This window comes from Malus sylvestris, chromosome 16 (assembly GCF_916048215.2).
Source record: "Malus sylvestris chromosome 16, drMalSylv7.2, whole genome shotgun sequence".
NCBI lineage: Eukaryota > Viridiplantae > Streptophyta > Magnoliopsida > Rosales > Rosaceae > Malus > Malus sylvestris.
In genome coordinates, this window is record NC_062275.1 from 5,342,103 (window position 1) to 5,358,151 (window position 16,049).

Genomic DNA, 16,049 nt, shown 5'->3' on the forward strand with positions numbered 1-16,049 from the left:
TCACAATTAATGAGAACTCTTCTATTCCGTGGACGTAGCCAATCTGGGTGAACCACGTACATCTTGTGTTTGCTTTCCTATCTCTATCCATTTATATACTTATCCACGCTAATGACCGGAGCAATCTAGCGAAGATCACAAAAAGCGACCGTTTTCGCTACCTAGGATCTATCTTGCAAGAGAACGGAGAATTAGATGGAGATCTCAACCATAGAATACGAGCTGGATGAATGAAGTGTAAGAATGCATCCGGCGTGTTGTGTGACCGTCGTAGGCCACTGAAGCTCAAGGGAAAATTTTATAGGACGGCAATAAGGCCAGCGATGTTGTATGGCACAGAATGTTGGGCGGTGAAGCATCAACACGTACACAAAATGGGTGTAGCGGAGATGAGGATGCTTCGTGGGATGTGTGGGCACACGAGAAAGGATAAGATTGGGAATGAGGATATCCGAGGTAAAGTAGGAGTAGCCGAAATTGTAGGAAAGATGAGAGAAAATCGGCTCCGGTGATTTGGACATGTGCAAAGAAGGCCGAATGACACTCCGGTTCGAAGATGTGACTACGGGACAGAGGTTCAGGGCCGAAGGGGTAGAGGAAGACCTAGGAAAACTTTGGAAGAGACTCTAAGAAAAGACTTAGAGTACTTGGATCTAACGGAGGACATGACACAAAACCGAGCGCAATGGCGTTCTAGGATTCATATAGCCGACCCCACTTAGTGGGAAAAGGCTTTGTTGTTGTTGTTGTTGTTTGTGTGTAGATTTCATAATTCACGTGACGTGTTTTCGTATTGATTTGTTGGTTTTGTTTGTAAACATACACAAGTAGCAGCAATCTTTGCAAAAAAACAGTCATGTTACAAATCTATCGGGGTTCAAAGCAACGGAATGGCTCGTTGAGACCAGAAAGCATTTCGGGGCAGTCCCAAGTTTGCAATTCTTCCGAGTTGCTTCCGAGTCCCTTCATTCTCACTCGGTCTCTTTGGTCTTAAGTTGGCCCTTGAAGCGGTTGTCCTTGCGATTTGCCCCTGGTGACGCCGTATCAGCTTAACTTTTTTCTTTGCTGATTTTCTGGGATGCAAGCACTTCTGCATGTTCTCTGCTTTTACATCCTCCAACTTTACCAAGAGTGCTGCACCCAGCCAAAGTAGTTAAGATCAGAAGAATGCTGACATAACATTTCTAAGCTGCATGGAACGGTTTCATGTCAAATCATGAAAGAAGAAAAATCTACATATACCAGGAGGTTCGTGTTTACAGAACATTTGGGCAGTGATGAAATCCAACAGAACATTTGAGCGAAATAGCCATCTTGAGATTGCTTGGATCTGTTTACGGAATAGCCCTACTCCTTAGGGCCCAGCTTCATCTATCTTTGATTTCGTATCAAATGTTCGATAGCCAGGTACATATGTAGGTCCCTGGCTAACAAAGAGTAATAGCTCATAACCTGTGCAGTGTAGATTCATCAAGTAATGGGAAAAAAGTCTAGAAATGATACCAATAAGAACTTACTAACATTTCAATATCATCATTTCAGAAAGGCTGTGCAATATCCTATATCATACTAAACACATCGGAATGAGAACTATTACCGTGATGATAATATCGTAGATGCGAGTCCGCAGGAACTAAAACTGAATTTCTCTCCAACAGATCCCATTAGAGCAATTCTGCTACGTGTCTTCGTTCTTGGGCTTGCCAACAAGACAATTCTCTATAATTTCATTGCAAAGATCAAGAGTAATGTCCATGTTCCCTTCTTCATAGTTCATATCGACAAAAATGTTGTATGTTTCTCTATCTGCAACCACACCATGTCTCCTCATTTCTTCAAATAGTTCCCTTGCCTCCGCAAATTTCTTTCTCTTGAAAAAACCCTTAATAAGTGCACTGTAACAACTTGACGTGGGAATAAATCCCTTTCCTGCCATTTCTTTATGCAAAAACCATGCCTCTTTCATATTCCTTGCCTTACAATGCCCTTTTATCAAAATGTTATAGGTGTTGCTATCAGGAATCACCCCGCCAGCACACATGCTCCTATAAATTTCTGTCGTAGTACGCATATTATTTCTAATGCAGTACTGCTTCATGAGAGAATTGTAGGTTGCGGCATTAGGCACTATACCCTTCTCCAACATCCACTTGAGTAGCCTCTCAGCATCTACCACCATTCCTGACATACAAAATCCATTCATCAGCACATTGAATGTGACAACTGTAGGTTGAAGCCCTCTATCGAGCATCTCATGCAGGACCTTCTGAGCCTTACTCATATCTCTCATCTTACAATATGCATCCATCAAAGTGGTATAAGTAATAGTATCAGGACAGGGCCCAGCAGCCTCCATTTCTTCCACCAATTTTTCTGCCTCTGCTATGTTTCCCGACTTACAAAGGCCGTTAACAATTGAGTTGTAAGTGCAGACATTAAGTTGAAGGCCCTTCCTACACACCTCATGAAGAAGTTCGTTTGCTACATCTACCTCCCCTCTTTTACAAAGCCCATCAGCCAGTGCCGTATAAGTGACAACATTTGGGGTAAGCCCCATGCTAACCATCTGGTTGTGAAGAGAAAACGCCTCTATCATCTCACCTGCTTTGCAATAACCATCAATAAGTGCTGTATAAGTAACTTCATCTGGTTCTAATCCTCTGCTAACCATTTCATTGAAGAACTTATCTGCTTCTGTCATCTTCCCTATTTGACAAAATCCATGAATAATGGCAGTATATGTTATATAATCAGGGACAACTTTCCTACCCTGCATTTCGTCAAATAGCCTACTTGCAGCAGGAACATTCCCCGACTTACAGAATCCATCAATTAGAGTAGTGTAGACAACATTATCAGGAAGTATTCCCAAAACCATCATCTCCCTCAGTAACACTTCTGCTTCAGATAGTTTACCAGTCTTACACAGAAGGAGTATTATGCTGTTATAGGTATAGGAATTTTGCATCAATCCTTTTATTTTCATTTCCTTGATGAGCTTCAACACCTTCTGTAGTTCTCCAACATAACAATATCTGCTGATTAAAGTACTATAACTTACAACATCAGGTATACAACCCCTCAACTCCATTTGGAGGAGTAAATGGTGGGCTTCTTTTATTTTCCCTAATCGACAAAGACAATGAATGATAATATTGTATGATATGGTGTTCCAGTGAGCACCCACTTCAGGATATTCATTGAAAAACTTTATTGCCATCTCAATCCCATCAAAGGTGCTTGATAGCCGAGTAAGAAATAAATTACAGGAATCAACAGAGATAACCAACCCATAGCTCAACAATTTATCAAAAAGCTTTCTTGCTTCATTGAGCATCCCAGTTTCAACAAGGACCTGGAAGTAAACATCGAACACATGGGGATCTGAACCCCAATCCTTGTAAGTGTATATCAACCGATCAGAAAAGCGAGTGAATGAAACACTAACATCTAACTTGGGTTTTGCCCAAAAATTATGAATAAGCTCATGTGCTGTTCTAAGATCCTTTGATGCTGCAGCAATTTGTACAACGACACAATGGGCTTCTAATGATGGGTCCCTTCGTAAGCATGCCCAGTCAAACAAATCCAACACTAGTTTATAGTCATTCTTAATATTCATGAGGACCCAAATAAGATGGTCAGACCTGAAATGAGATTCATAAGGCTTCAGAATACTGCAAAAGGGCTCAGAGCAGCGAAGCTTAATTGTGGTGGAGATGCGATGTACAAGTTCGGCATCTTTGATGGACGGTTTCTTGGGGGAATAGTCAGGAAAAGGTCTTGTATGTGTTGCTCCTAAGGAAATTCCATGACTCAAACATCTCCTAAAGATGAATAGTGAAGAATTTACAGCAAGATTTAAGCAAAGATGATGATGGGAGATCTGAAAACTATAGACTGACAAGATGGCGCGCCTCTTCATACCTACTCAAGGAACCCATCAAGAACAATTTTTGGGACCCTTTTCTAGTAATGCAGCGGCTTTCCTCCATTTAGAAGAACCAAAGCAAAGAGGTTGCTTCATCACATCACCTGTATGGTAACAATTAAACACAAACACTAAACATATAAAAACTCTCGTAAAACAAAATATAGCGCCTATACATCAAAGCATACATATCATAACCAACTTTTGTTCGTTCGACAAACATCATTTACAAACAGAGAATTTCATTAAAATGCAGAGAGTAGCACACTTGCATTGCATGGCAATACTTGAACAATGAACAAATTCTGATTGCAAAACCAATGAAACCATTCAAGTTGCTATCATCTACATTGATTCCGAAACCAATAAAACGTTCAAAAATTTCATCAAATTGACATTCACAATCACACCCACACTCCGTCACTAACTAAAACAAATTAAAAGTGGTTCACGCATTCTATCAAACACTTGGTGAGCAATCAATAAAAAGCACTCAAAACTGAAAAATAAAGAAACAAGGTGGCAAAAGGGGCAAGCTTTTGAAGCTGGGATGCATGAGAGGTGTTACCTTAGACGTGCGTCGACTGTGAAAAGCTCGAAAGCTTTCAACTTCCCAGAAACTTGTTTTCAGAAGGATGGCTGTTGCCTGTAAATATCTCGAGTTTCATTCGGCCTCCACTTTCCTCCGGCAGGTATTTAATTTTAGTGAGAGAAACAATACGGGAAAAAGATATTTAACTGGGCCCTATATGTTTGGGCCAAGTTATGGACATCAAATAACTTGGGCCGGGCTCAAAATGATAAATGAGTTTATACAACATATTATAGTGTGTTTTAACTTAAACGAGAGAAATTTGCATGCAATTAGAACACATAGGTAGTCGATCTCAAGCTTATCATCCCCGCAAATGACACTACTAGCATTAGAGTTGACTGTATTCTTCTCCACTTATAAATAGAAGGTCTTCAGTTCGGCTCACTTGAATACGAATTCAATACAGGGCTCGTTTGGATGTGCTACTCTATAAAGCGCTTTTACTCACTAGCGCTTTTTGTTTGTAGCACTTTTCAATAGCGCTTCTATGAGGAAGTAGTTTGTTGTTTGGCATGCAACCAACTAAGCGTTTTTGTATTGGATAGAAGCGTTTTTGATATTAAATAGAGTGTTTGGTTGTCAAATGAAAAAGCGCTTTCATTAATAATTCTCAATAATTTTTGCATAAGTATTTTTTGTATATAATTAGCATACAATTTGATTAAGAGTTGATGAAAATTCAATTACAAAAAATAATGATCACTAACAAAATTATACATACTTATTGAGAATATGTGTTTGTTTCTTGAAAACAAAATGACACGTTATAGTTGCATGACAATCAAATGTGAAATAAGCATTAACTAGATATAAGAAGATTAGCAATCCTTTCTCGTTCAACATCCATCTCTCGCCTATGAGTAAAATTTTCATCAACAATTTCTTCATCTCTATGATCTTCCTCATGTCCAGGTGGAAGTAGCTCATCATCATCATCATAAGGTTGGAACTCTTGATCTGTCATGGAATGCTTCCTAATAAAATTGTGTAAGGCCATTGAAGCAACAACAATTTGTACCTGTTTTTCAAAAGGGAAGTTACGCATGAGACGAATCATTGTCCATCTATTTTTCCAAACACCAAAAGTTCTTTCTATTGTGCATCTTAGGGATGAATGTCTCTGATTAAATATCTCTTTTTTCCCTCTTGGATGACTTCCACGTCGAAATTCAGGAAGATGATATCGTTCACCCCTATAAGGTCCAATATATCCATTCATATGTGGATATCCAGCATCAACTAAATAATATTTGCCTACACCATAATTGAAAAGAAAAATATAAAGATTTTTGTGTTCATAAGATAATAAATAAATAAACACATTCATATAAGACTAAGGTTGATTACTAACCAGAAGGGGGATAAGGAAATTTCAATTCTGGTCTTCTCAAGGCCTCCATGAATATACGTGAATCATGAGCAGCACCCTCCCATCCAGCCCAGACAAATGTGAAACACATATTAAAATCACATACAGCCATAACATTTTGAGTTGTATTTCCTTTTCTACCTATATATGGCACTTGCATTTCTCTAGGTACCACAACTGGGACATGTGTTCCGTCAATTGCCCCTATGCAACCTTTAAAATATGGCCAATACCGATTGTCATCCTTAATTTTATTTGATACTCTCTTGAATTGCCGATCATGTGGACATATAATATCAATAGCCATGCGAGAAACAACATCTAATAGTATCCCAAACCACCTAGAAACAGTCTCTCCAGAGCGTTGAAACCTTTCTTGGACCATCCTATTAGTGTGCCCATGACCTAATGTGTTTAGAAACATTGCTAATGCTTCTTCTAGGGTTATATCTCCAATTCTTTTTAAGCCATAATCACGCTTCAAAGTCTCTAACAAGTCCTTAAAAACATGTTGTTCCATCCTAAATTGTTCATGGCATCTTATAGGATGACCATTTAAAACTTCCATTACCCATCTATATCCCGTATACGAAGAAGTCCTACAAGGTTCTTTGTCAACATACTTTAACCATTCAGAGACAGCCGTGACACAGCTTGCAGAAACCAGTTGATAAAATTCATCATCACTTCCATCAGTAGAGTTGTTTGTATTGCTACTATCACTACTGCTAGAACTCATATCTGTAAACACAAAAGAAAATTTTAATACGAGAGGAATATATAATCATGGCAAAAATTATAACAAACTGTAGCACATGCATCCTCTGTAAACATCTCGATCAATGATAGGAAACTGGAGATGGTTTTACTTGTGTTAGTTTGATCATGAGCGTTTTAATAAGTTGCTGTTAGAGTTAATTAACTTGATAGGCAACATATATAATTTGCTCATCAGAGAATGAATCAGGAAAATTAGAAATATCATGAAAAAAATGCAGAAAATACCATTGGAATGTCAATGAACGATCACTAAACCCTAAAATTATTTTCGTGTAGTTCAAAAATCACAACAATTTTGATAAAAATAACATATCAACAATCAAATTCACACACTACATACAAATTTTAAGATAAGAAATAGCAAACATACCTCCACAAGAATTTTAGGTGATGGAGATTTGGGGAAGATGGAGAGGAAGAGATGGAGACCAAGATGACTTCTCCAGCCACCAAAATATTATGAAAATAAAAGACTTCTAGGTTTTTAACGTGCAAACCTATAAAAAATTGGTGATGTCAATTTTGATGTTTTTTTCAAGTGTAATGGCATTTTAGACTTTGCAAATTAAAAAATAGGGATAATTCGGGAATTGAAAAAAATTCATTAAAGGGAGCAAAGTGCTTCCCTTGTTTTCTCTGCATAGTACTTTTAGGAGGAAGCACCTCCTAGGTGCTTCTTAGAAAATGCTTATTAGTGCTTCTACTTCTAACTAAAAGCACTTTTAAAATAGTTGCCAAACGACCATTTTTTAAAACTAAAGCGCTTTTACTCATTAGGAAGCGCTTTTGACTCTTTCAAAAGCACAACCAAACAAGCTGGTAAAATCATTGGGTGACTTAACTCAAATATCTCTCCTTTTACTCTAATGGTAGAACATCACTTTACCTAAAGAAAAAACACCCAAACAAATAACATCATGTGATAAACTTATAATCATCTTGCCACCATGAGGTCGTGATTGAGTAAGTTCTTCTCCATTGATACAATTCCCCCTCTCACATGTACGTATAAAGTTCTACTAAGGCAATCCACGACTTGCGCTTAACAATTTTTTTTAGTTTGGATACCCTACCAAAAGAACTATTCCCCAGTTACATATATTATTGGAAACTAATTAAGAATAAAATTTGTTATCAACAAATAATGTCGACGATGATGACATAAATAATTTGCAAAAGTTCAATAAATGGAGGAGAAATCATCATTGCTGCATTTTCAATCCGGTTTAATTCCAGAACACTATGCTTTTGATCTCTCTTTTTTTCTGATTTAGGGCTGAAGTGGTAGTGGTGGGGAATATATACTCATTACTCCAAGCAGAAAGTTGAGTTTGTGAATGGAAATTCAAAAAATATATAGAAAGCTAGGGCTACGATTGCTTTGGGGACGAAACTATGGGTAGGTAGCCGTATGGGGATCTCAAATCACAACAAATATATTACGTTTGAAAATGCTTTTGAAATGGTTAAAAGTGAATTCAGGTAACTAATTAAGAATGCTCAAAGCAGTGCATTTGACAAAAACAATTAAAAAAATTTCAGATTCTAAAAACCGGTGTCGGCGTTTTTAATAAAGTGCTTTCTAGCATAAGTGCTTTGTGCAGAAGCAAGTCGATAGTTAGGGTTACAAGCCATGTGAGTTATGTGACCAAGGAACTGCATGGTGAATTAATATTGATTCCTAAACCGTTCATCAGATTAAATGGTTAGTAACATATTACTTCGTGTCTCCATTAATTAAATTATTGTTCGAGATGTCATTTGAGAACGAGGGAGATAATCAATTCAAAGGTAGGTAGGTGGAACAAGGGCATCTGTTAATAGGGAAAAGAGAATCACGGAACATCTAAAGCTAGCTAGTAGTCTGGCTAAGTGGGTATGAACATTTAACTTTGCACTTTAGGTATCGAGTTTGATTCCGTACTTCCTCTATTTCACTGTAATGAAGAAAACAAAAACAAAACTAGCTACTGCCAATCGAAAGTGTTGATGAGATCCAAAACTACATGCTCCTTTTCGGCGGAATATTAATATTTGTATCATCTCAAGTGATCGTCTAGTATACTATTTTCTTAAGTATACCTTACACTAACTCGACATCAGTTGAGATGATACAAGTAGTTTTATTTATCGAAAACCCCTGGCCCCAAAACTGTAAACTCACTAAGTTTTCTTGTTCCACTTCATAATATATATACATACCAACACAACACCAAGGCCTCACTCCACACCCTCTCGTCAAACTTATCATTTCCTCCTCTCCAAACTCGCAACAGGATGAAGTTTAGCTCTCCTTCAACACCAACTCTCTCCATCACCTTCCTCTCCATCTTCCTCCTCCAACTCACCTTCATCTCCTCCCAAACCTGCCAAAGATCCTGCGGCGAACTCCCCCTCAAGTTCCCATTCGGCAGCGACCCCGGCTGCGGCGACCCGCGCTTCAACCCTCACGTGTCGTGCAGCCAGGGAAACCCCATCTTCACAACCCACACCGGATCCTACCCCATCACCAACATAGACTACACAAACAAGGTCATGTACATCTCAGACCCCTCCATGTCAACATGTTCATGCAAACAACAATCCAAAGGGTTTGCCCTAGACTGGGACGCACCCTTCGACTTCCAAGACGACAACGTTTTTGCCCTACTCGACTGCTCACTTTCCACCTCTCCAATCTTCCAACAAAACTCCCTATACACTGACAAAAAAAACAGCTCAAAAATCTCCCTATGTGACAACCAAGGTTCCCCGATTTGTAGCTACTTGTACTCATGTCAGGCGATCAGCACAATCAACCTCCCCACATCCACGTGTTGCGTTTACACGCCGGTGGATCTCGGGCCGGCTTTCGAGATGGATTTGGAGAAGCTGCGGTGCAGCTCTTACTCAGGGTTTTACAGCTTCAACGAACGTGAGTCTGATCCTAATAGTTGGAAGTACGGGATTGCCCTCAAGTACAAGTTTAGTGTGAACAACGAGTATCCGAGTTCGTGTGCTAATTGTGAGAGGAGTAACGGGGTTTGCGGGTATTATGGGAATTACAACTCATTTATATGTAATTGCGCCAGTGGGATCAACACCACTAATGATTGTTTCTTTGGAGCTTCATATAATTATGGTTCAAGGCCTCGATCGTGGCAGATTGGTACGTATTCAATCTATCCTTTTACCCTTTTGTGGTTTCATTTTTCAAATTTTTATTCACATTCCGGGACGGTAAAGAGAGTACACTGGTCTAATCAACTTAGTCTGTTTGTTTGTGGTGTTTTTGCAGAGACTGGGTTAATCTATTGCTTGGCTTGGTTATTGCTTTTGGTATTGTAGATTGTGAAATTTCGTAGCTGGATTTTAAAGTTCAAATGCAAGTTGCGGTTTGAACTTTTTATGAATCCTATAAAATATGTTGAGATTCAACTTTTTGTTGTTGTAAACTGTTGAGATTTCTCCACAATATTCCTAGCAATAACTAGGTTGGGTCAGTTAGCTCTGCCAATGTACTTTTCATCTTGCCCCAATGTTATATAAAAAATAAGATAAAAGAACTCAAAAACCCAAAGGAAATGGCATATAAAAAGAAGATTAGGGAATTTGGTTCCATCTTTTTGTAGCATTTTCACCACTCAGAAAGAATCAACTTTCATTACAAAGGCTCTTTCTGTATCCACGGTTACATCACCACATATGGTTGGCTAGATTCTACAGGGGCAGAACAGTAACTTTCTCCATCTAGCTTCTTTACAATAGTAAAGACGGTAAATGAGGGACTTAGAAACTAAACTAGGTGAGAAAATATTGACAGAATTAACCCCCACCGGATATTTACAGCGGTATACTATGACTGCAAAACTTGTTTCTCTGTATTCTTCTTTTCACATTCTTTATACTGTGAGCAAAATGTTTGATCAATGCGTCATTCCTGGTCATCGCATATTGCAGCACTGGGGTTTCCCTTGTTGTTGCAATTTGTCCCACATGCATATCATTTGTCTCGGAGATTGGTAATGCGCGGTGTAATAGTTGTCGATGCACCCAAACTGGCAGAACTTCCAGCTGTGCACATACTCCACCGGTTTAGATTTGTTGAACCGCTACACCCACATTCCCATGCTCACATCTTCCATCTTGAACAACTGCACAGAACAGAAGTTAATTTAAAGATATGGAGACCTGTACACGGAATACAGATGCAAACAAGAAAAAACAGTATGTTCATCACATACTCGCAACTTGTGCCTTTCAAACTCGGATACGATGGATTTTGCTATGTCAGAGGGTGGATAATCTTCTTCAAGCCATTCCTGGAGCTCACCAAGGAAAAATATGAAGGATGAGAGATTGTTCATGACACAACCCATATACCAATTCTATATGAACGTGAACTAAAAAGCGACACCGTTAAACGACTTATTGATTGTTAGGAGCTAAATACTATCTAATTCTTATCACCAGTCACAATTGCAGACAACAACATACGCAATGAGGCAAATGACAATCAGGTGGATAAGAAAACCGAATAAAATATTCACAATAAAAGCTAGAGTTTGGTAAGAGTATTAAGGCTGTCAAATTAATGGTGGGTAAGTAAAAATTTGTTCCTCTGTCTCTTGATTGCTAAAAAATATTACTCTAATCCAAAGCATCAACACTCAACTAAGAGGTGTCACAAACAGAATTTACCAGAAAACGTATTAACATGAGGCACAAGATGAAAGCTAAGCATTCGAAGAAAAACTTGTAAATCACAAGTTGTAAACGTTTGTCCTTAAAATCAGAGAAGAGAATGTTAATCACATTAAGCAATATATTTAAAGGACATATACAGCTTGAGAAGATCAGAATTACTTAATGGTTTAGAGAATACCAGAAAGGACTTACAAACAGTAGAAGTTGTACATCAATTTCAAGTTTGTATAATTTGTTGTTTAGAATCATTGGTGAAGAGCAGAAGAATGCATACCTCATATGTCACTGCCCATTTACCATGGCGAAGAGGGTTGTGGTGGTAGTTCATATTTCCAATATAGAAGCTTCTATACCCATGAATTTTCCGTGCTTCCTTGAGCACAGCATCCACCCTGACAAAGGTGTCATCATCGCACTTCATGATATACCTTGCAGGCACAGTGCGAACCTGTAAAGAACCACAAACATTGATGTTAAGTATATCCATAAGAAAAAAATAAGTACAGCCAATTTGAAGTCTTGTTATGAAGCGTACCCCATATTCACAAATTGCAACAGTCTTCAATACTACCAGATCATAGTTATCCATATAAGGAACTATAACAATGTCCCCAAAATAATCTACTTCTTTCATAAGCTCTACATTTACGTCCTTTCTTCCATGCTGTCAAAATATAATTCCAAATACTGTAAATAGTTGACATTTATCAAAGCACAAAACAAGCATTCTGCATTCCTTACCAGTGCTACAAAAAAACGAGCCACAACACGTGAAGATTTGATTAATTTATGCTGCATCCAAGACTTTCTCACAGCCATACGCTCCGCAAAATGGCTGCCAGCAGACAGAATGCCAATGAACAACTCTACATGCCCAAAGGGAAGAAACGGAGCTTTCCACTTAGTAACCATTTCAAGGTGCATCTGAGGCAAAAAACTAGGATGTGATGTGGACAAGGAGGCTGCAAGCACAGAGTGCACATCAATGTCTCCATTTACAGATAGTCCGGTAGCATCCTCAAGAACAAATCCCTGTCAATCCGTGAATAAGATTTTAAGATATTCCGCATTCCTTACATTGTAGGTTAATATCACAACACAAAGGTACTCACCGTGCGATAAGGGAAAGAAGTGACATGCCTACCATCAACATTGATATGGAAACCTTCCAAACCAGCACTTACAGTAAGAATAAACAGCTTTCCCTCTGCAAAAGGGTATGGCCAGTCTATGGTCACCTTCTTTGTTCGTCCTATCAGCCTGTTCAACCACCATGTGACCTTCGATTCTTCCGACTTATTGTCATCGTCACGAATCCATTTCTCATATTTCACCTGTCCATCAACTTCACAAAACAAAAGAATCAGAAAACACATAACAATCTCACCAAATAATAGAACCGCAACCGCTTTATTTAGATTAGATTGGCACATCTAATATAATATACTCTTTACCTACCAAACTATAATTTAGTTAAATACAACCCAAAAACACAAAGACCCCTTACCTCTCAATTCATTAAGCAAAGCAATTAGAACACATTGAAGCCACCTACAGGTATCTTCATCAGCCAGGGACTTCCACCCCTCGCAGCGGAGGGCCGACCCCAATTGCATCCGGTAACAAGTGTTCTGCTCGATCAACGGCTTCCCACTCCAATCCCCCTTCAACCTCGGATTGAAATGCAGTATCCTAGGCGGGTCCTCCCCCTCCACGTTCTTCAAACCCTGCAACTCCATCATAAACTGAGAGACCATCACCGCCTCGTCCCCCTCCTTCAGTATCGCAATCTTCGGGTCGTACTCCGAGTGGGCCCACCTAGGCGTGCCCACCACCGTTATGTGAGACCCAAGAGTCATCCCGCAGGGAATAACCATTACCCGTTTCCGGGACTCGAATTCGGACCCTGACAGCAAAAACGAGTCCGGGCATGGCTCAGAGCCGTTCTCGGGCTTGGTCTCCAACTAGAAAACCACACTTTTTTTAACAAAGCAAACTGAACTATTTATCAAACTGAACTATTCATCAAACTGAACCATTTAGCAAACTGAACTATTTAGCAAACTGAACTACAAAACCACACTATTTTACCAAAATAAATTGAACTATTTATCAAAGTGAACTAGAAAACCACATTTTTTTACCAAAGCAAAGTGAACTATTTATCAAACTGAACTATTTTTCCAAAACAAACTGAACTATTTATCAAAGTGAACTAGAAAACCACACTTTTTTATAAAAGCAAACTGAACTATTTATCAAAGTGAACTACAAAACCACACTTTTTTACCAAATCAAACTGAACTATTTATCAAACTGAACTAGAAAACCACATTTTTTTACCAAAGCAAACTGAACTATTTATGAAACTGAAGTAGAAACCACACTTTTTTACCAAAACAAACTGAACTATTTATCAAATTTAACTAGAAAACCACACTTTTTTACAAAACAAACTGAACTATTTATCAAACTGAACTATTTAGCAAACTCAACTATTTATCAAACTGAAACATTTAGCAAACTGAACTATTTATCAAACTAAAGTAGAAAACCACACTCGTTCGTGAATGCATCCCAGATTTTACTATTTCCTTACATTTCAATTCTATTTACAAATGAAGCAGATTGTAAACTATTTTGTAAACATTGTTTATTAAACTTAAAAATCGTGAACTATTTTGTAAACACTATCTATTAAACTAAAACACCACCAAAATAGAATGTTGATTATATTTAAGTTATTTAAGCTATTTAAGCAAAGAAAACAACATATGAGGGCAAGAAAATACTATTTAAAGGTTATAAGAAAACGAGCAGTTATTAAAGTGAAGTAAAAATATACCATTTTGCAGAAACATTGCTATTCGAAGCATGCAAACTTACATATTACTGTAAAATCACCAAAAATATCAGAAATTTTGTGGTACGTACCTCTGTTTCTTCTCTGTTGCTTTTATTTCCCAAATTTTTTGTGTGTTTTCGTCTGGATGTAAATCAGAACTGTGAACCGGAAACATAATTCATTTTTTAGAATCTCAAACATGCAAATGCACATATTTAGTAAATTAAAGTAAGAAATCATCAAGAATATCAGAAATTATAGGTTCGTACCTGTGTTTGTCCGATTTCGACTCTGCAAACATACAGTTCGAATGTTTTCAGTTTTTCGTCTTCAAATGTAGTTTTTGGGTTGAGAAATTCCGGATTTGATGTGTAGATTATTGTTTGAAAACTTGAATCGAACTTGAAAACGCTTTAAGATCTTGACGTTTGGAGTAATGGAGGTTTCGATTTTTTTGTACAGTGTGAAGGGGTTGGTGAACATTAATGGCGTTGGGAGGGATGATGAATTTTAGTAACTTCGGCTAACGGGCCTGGGTTAGGCTCCGTTAGGGGCAATTTTGGAATATTAATTGTTATGCGGTTTGGGCTTTTTGGTGAGCCTGTGTGTTTTAGTTTTGTAGGGCCTAGGATAAAAGTTTTGTGTCCTTATGATTAAAATTTAAGCCATTTTTATTAAATAATAGTTTAGGGTGGTTTTTCATTAAATAAAAGTTAATTCAATCACTTTTCATTAAAGCTCCCTAATATTTATGCCTCTAAAAACTCATTAATAGATGCGATTCTTTTAATCTGCCCCTCATAATTCATTTTCCTGTAGTGCAAAGATGACATGGAAATAAAGGCTAAGCTGACATAGACAAAAAGATGTCAAATTTGAAGCTGCCTTTAAATTTGATTTTTGTTATTTCCAAAAGCATTTCACTTACCTTACCTTAACTGGTAACATATTTAAGTATTATTTTAAACCAACAACAACTCAACTTTTATTATTTTTGTTTAAAAAAAACATAAATGAAACAATAAATTTTGGCATACTGGTGGAAGGAAAATATGGACAATATGCCAAATTGCCAATCATCTGTCATTCATCTGTCATGTTATTGATAGATTAGTAATAGGACATGTGTCATTCATATGTCATGTTATTAATCCAATGAATGTAATGTCTCATGAACTGAAAATGTATTTCTTATAGCCTTCCTTATCAGTTCATGAGACATTACATTCATTGGATTAATAACATGACATATGAATGACATGTGTCCTATTACTAATCTAACGTATATAATTAATTAATTTTTGCTTACTCAACATGTATTATTCATGGAATATAGCGGGATGGCTTAGAGCTGATAGATTAGTAATAGGACACGTGTCATTCATCTGTCATGTTATTAATCCAATGATTGTAATGTCTCATGAACTGAAAATGTATTTTTTATAGTCTTCCTTATTAGCTCATGAGACATTACATTCATTGGATTAATAACTTGACAGATGAATGACACATGTCATATCACTAATTTATCAGCTCTAAGCCATCCCGCTGTATTGCATGAATAATACATGTTGAGTAAGCAAAAAATAATTAATTATATACGTTAACAGTTATCTGGTAAGGAAAGTCGCACTCAGCTTTTATCATATGCATCTGTAAAATGCTCAACTACACACAAACGAACGAGTGGCGGTGGAAACAAATAACGACAAGCAAATTGCCGCGCACGCAATTGCTGCTACTCCAAAAACAAGGGTCTCCTACCCTTGGATCTTCCATAAATAACTAAGTTGCCTCTCATCAATGCCACCTTTTCCTCATTGTTGTAATCAATTAATTAGAC

General features: G+C 37.7%; 4 protein-coding genes across 6 annotated transcripts; 1 reads left to right on the forward strand and 3 right to left on the reverse strand.

Moving 5' to 3' along the window:
• Positions 1 to 764: 764 nt before the first annotated feature.
• LOC126606690 (pentatricopeptide repeat-containing protein At1g05670, mitochondrial-like) lies at positions 765 to 4,617 on the reverse strand. Of its 3 annotated transcripts, none has more exons than XM_050274075.1 (4): positions 4,500 to 4,617; positions 1,598 to 4,035; positions 1,243 to 1,423; positions 765 to 1,134 (listed from the first exon to the last, which is right to left on the reverse strand). In XM_050274075.1, the coding sequence occupies exon 2, from the start codon at positions 3,923 to 3,925 to the stop codon at positions 1,679 to 1,681; it is 2,247 nt and encodes a 748-aa protein (XP_050130032.1). In that variant the 5' UTR covers positions 3,926 to 4,035; positions 4,500 to 4,617; the 3' UTR covers positions 765 to 1,134; positions 1,243 to 1,423; positions 1,598 to 1,678. The 3 variants fall into 3 exon arrangements, with proteins under 3 accessions (XP_050130032.1, XP_050130031.1, XP_050130030.1); XM_050274074.1 differs by having other exon boundaries at positions 1,243 to 1,427; XM_050274073.1 differs by having other exon boundaries at positions 1,243 to 1,452.
• A 610-nt stretch (positions 4,618 to 5,227) lies between these two features.
• LOC126606701 (protein ALP1-like) lies at positions 5,228 to 6,524 on the reverse strand. Its single transcript, XM_050274089.1, has 2 exons — positions 5,878 to 6,524; positions 5,228 to 5,780 (listed from the first exon to the last, which is right to left on the reverse strand). Exons 1-2 carry the CDS (start codon positions 6,461 to 6,463, stop codon positions 5,326 to 5,328), a joined length of 1,041 nt encoding a protein of 346 aa, XP_050130046.1. The 5' UTR covers positions 6,464 to 6,524; the 3' UTR covers positions 5,228 to 5,325.
• A 2,152-nt stretch (positions 6,525 to 8,676) lies between these two features.
• On the forward strand, positions 8,677 to 10,234 carry LOC126606703 (uncharacterized). Its single transcript, XM_050274091.1, has 2 exons — positions 8,677 to 9,823; positions 9,953 to 10,234. The coding sequence occupies exons 1-2, from the start codon at positions 8,953 to 8,955 to the stop codon at positions 10,000 to 10,002; spliced, it is 921 nt and encodes a 306-aa protein (XP_050130048.1). The 5' UTR covers positions 8,677 to 8,952; the 3' UTR covers positions 10,003 to 10,234.
• A 23-nt stretch (positions 10,235 to 10,257) lies between these two features.
• On the reverse strand, positions 10,258 to 15,154 carry LOC126607833 (hydroxyproline O-galactosyltransferase GALT6-like). The gene is made up of 9 exons (XM_050275546.1): positions 15,135 to 15,154; positions 14,476 to 14,497; positions 12,869 to 13,325; positions 12,474 to 12,706; positions 12,103 to 12,393; positions 11,897 to 12,025; positions 11,636 to 11,809; positions 10,899 to 10,976; positions 10,258 to 10,808 (listed from the first exon to the last, which is right to left on the reverse strand). Exons 1-9 carry the CDS (start codon positions 15,152 to 15,154, stop codon positions 10,767 to 10,769), a joined length of 1,446 nt encoding a protein of 481 aa, XP_050131503.1. The 3' UTR covers positions 10,258 to 10,766.
• Positions 15,155 to 16,049: the final 895 nt, after the last annotated feature.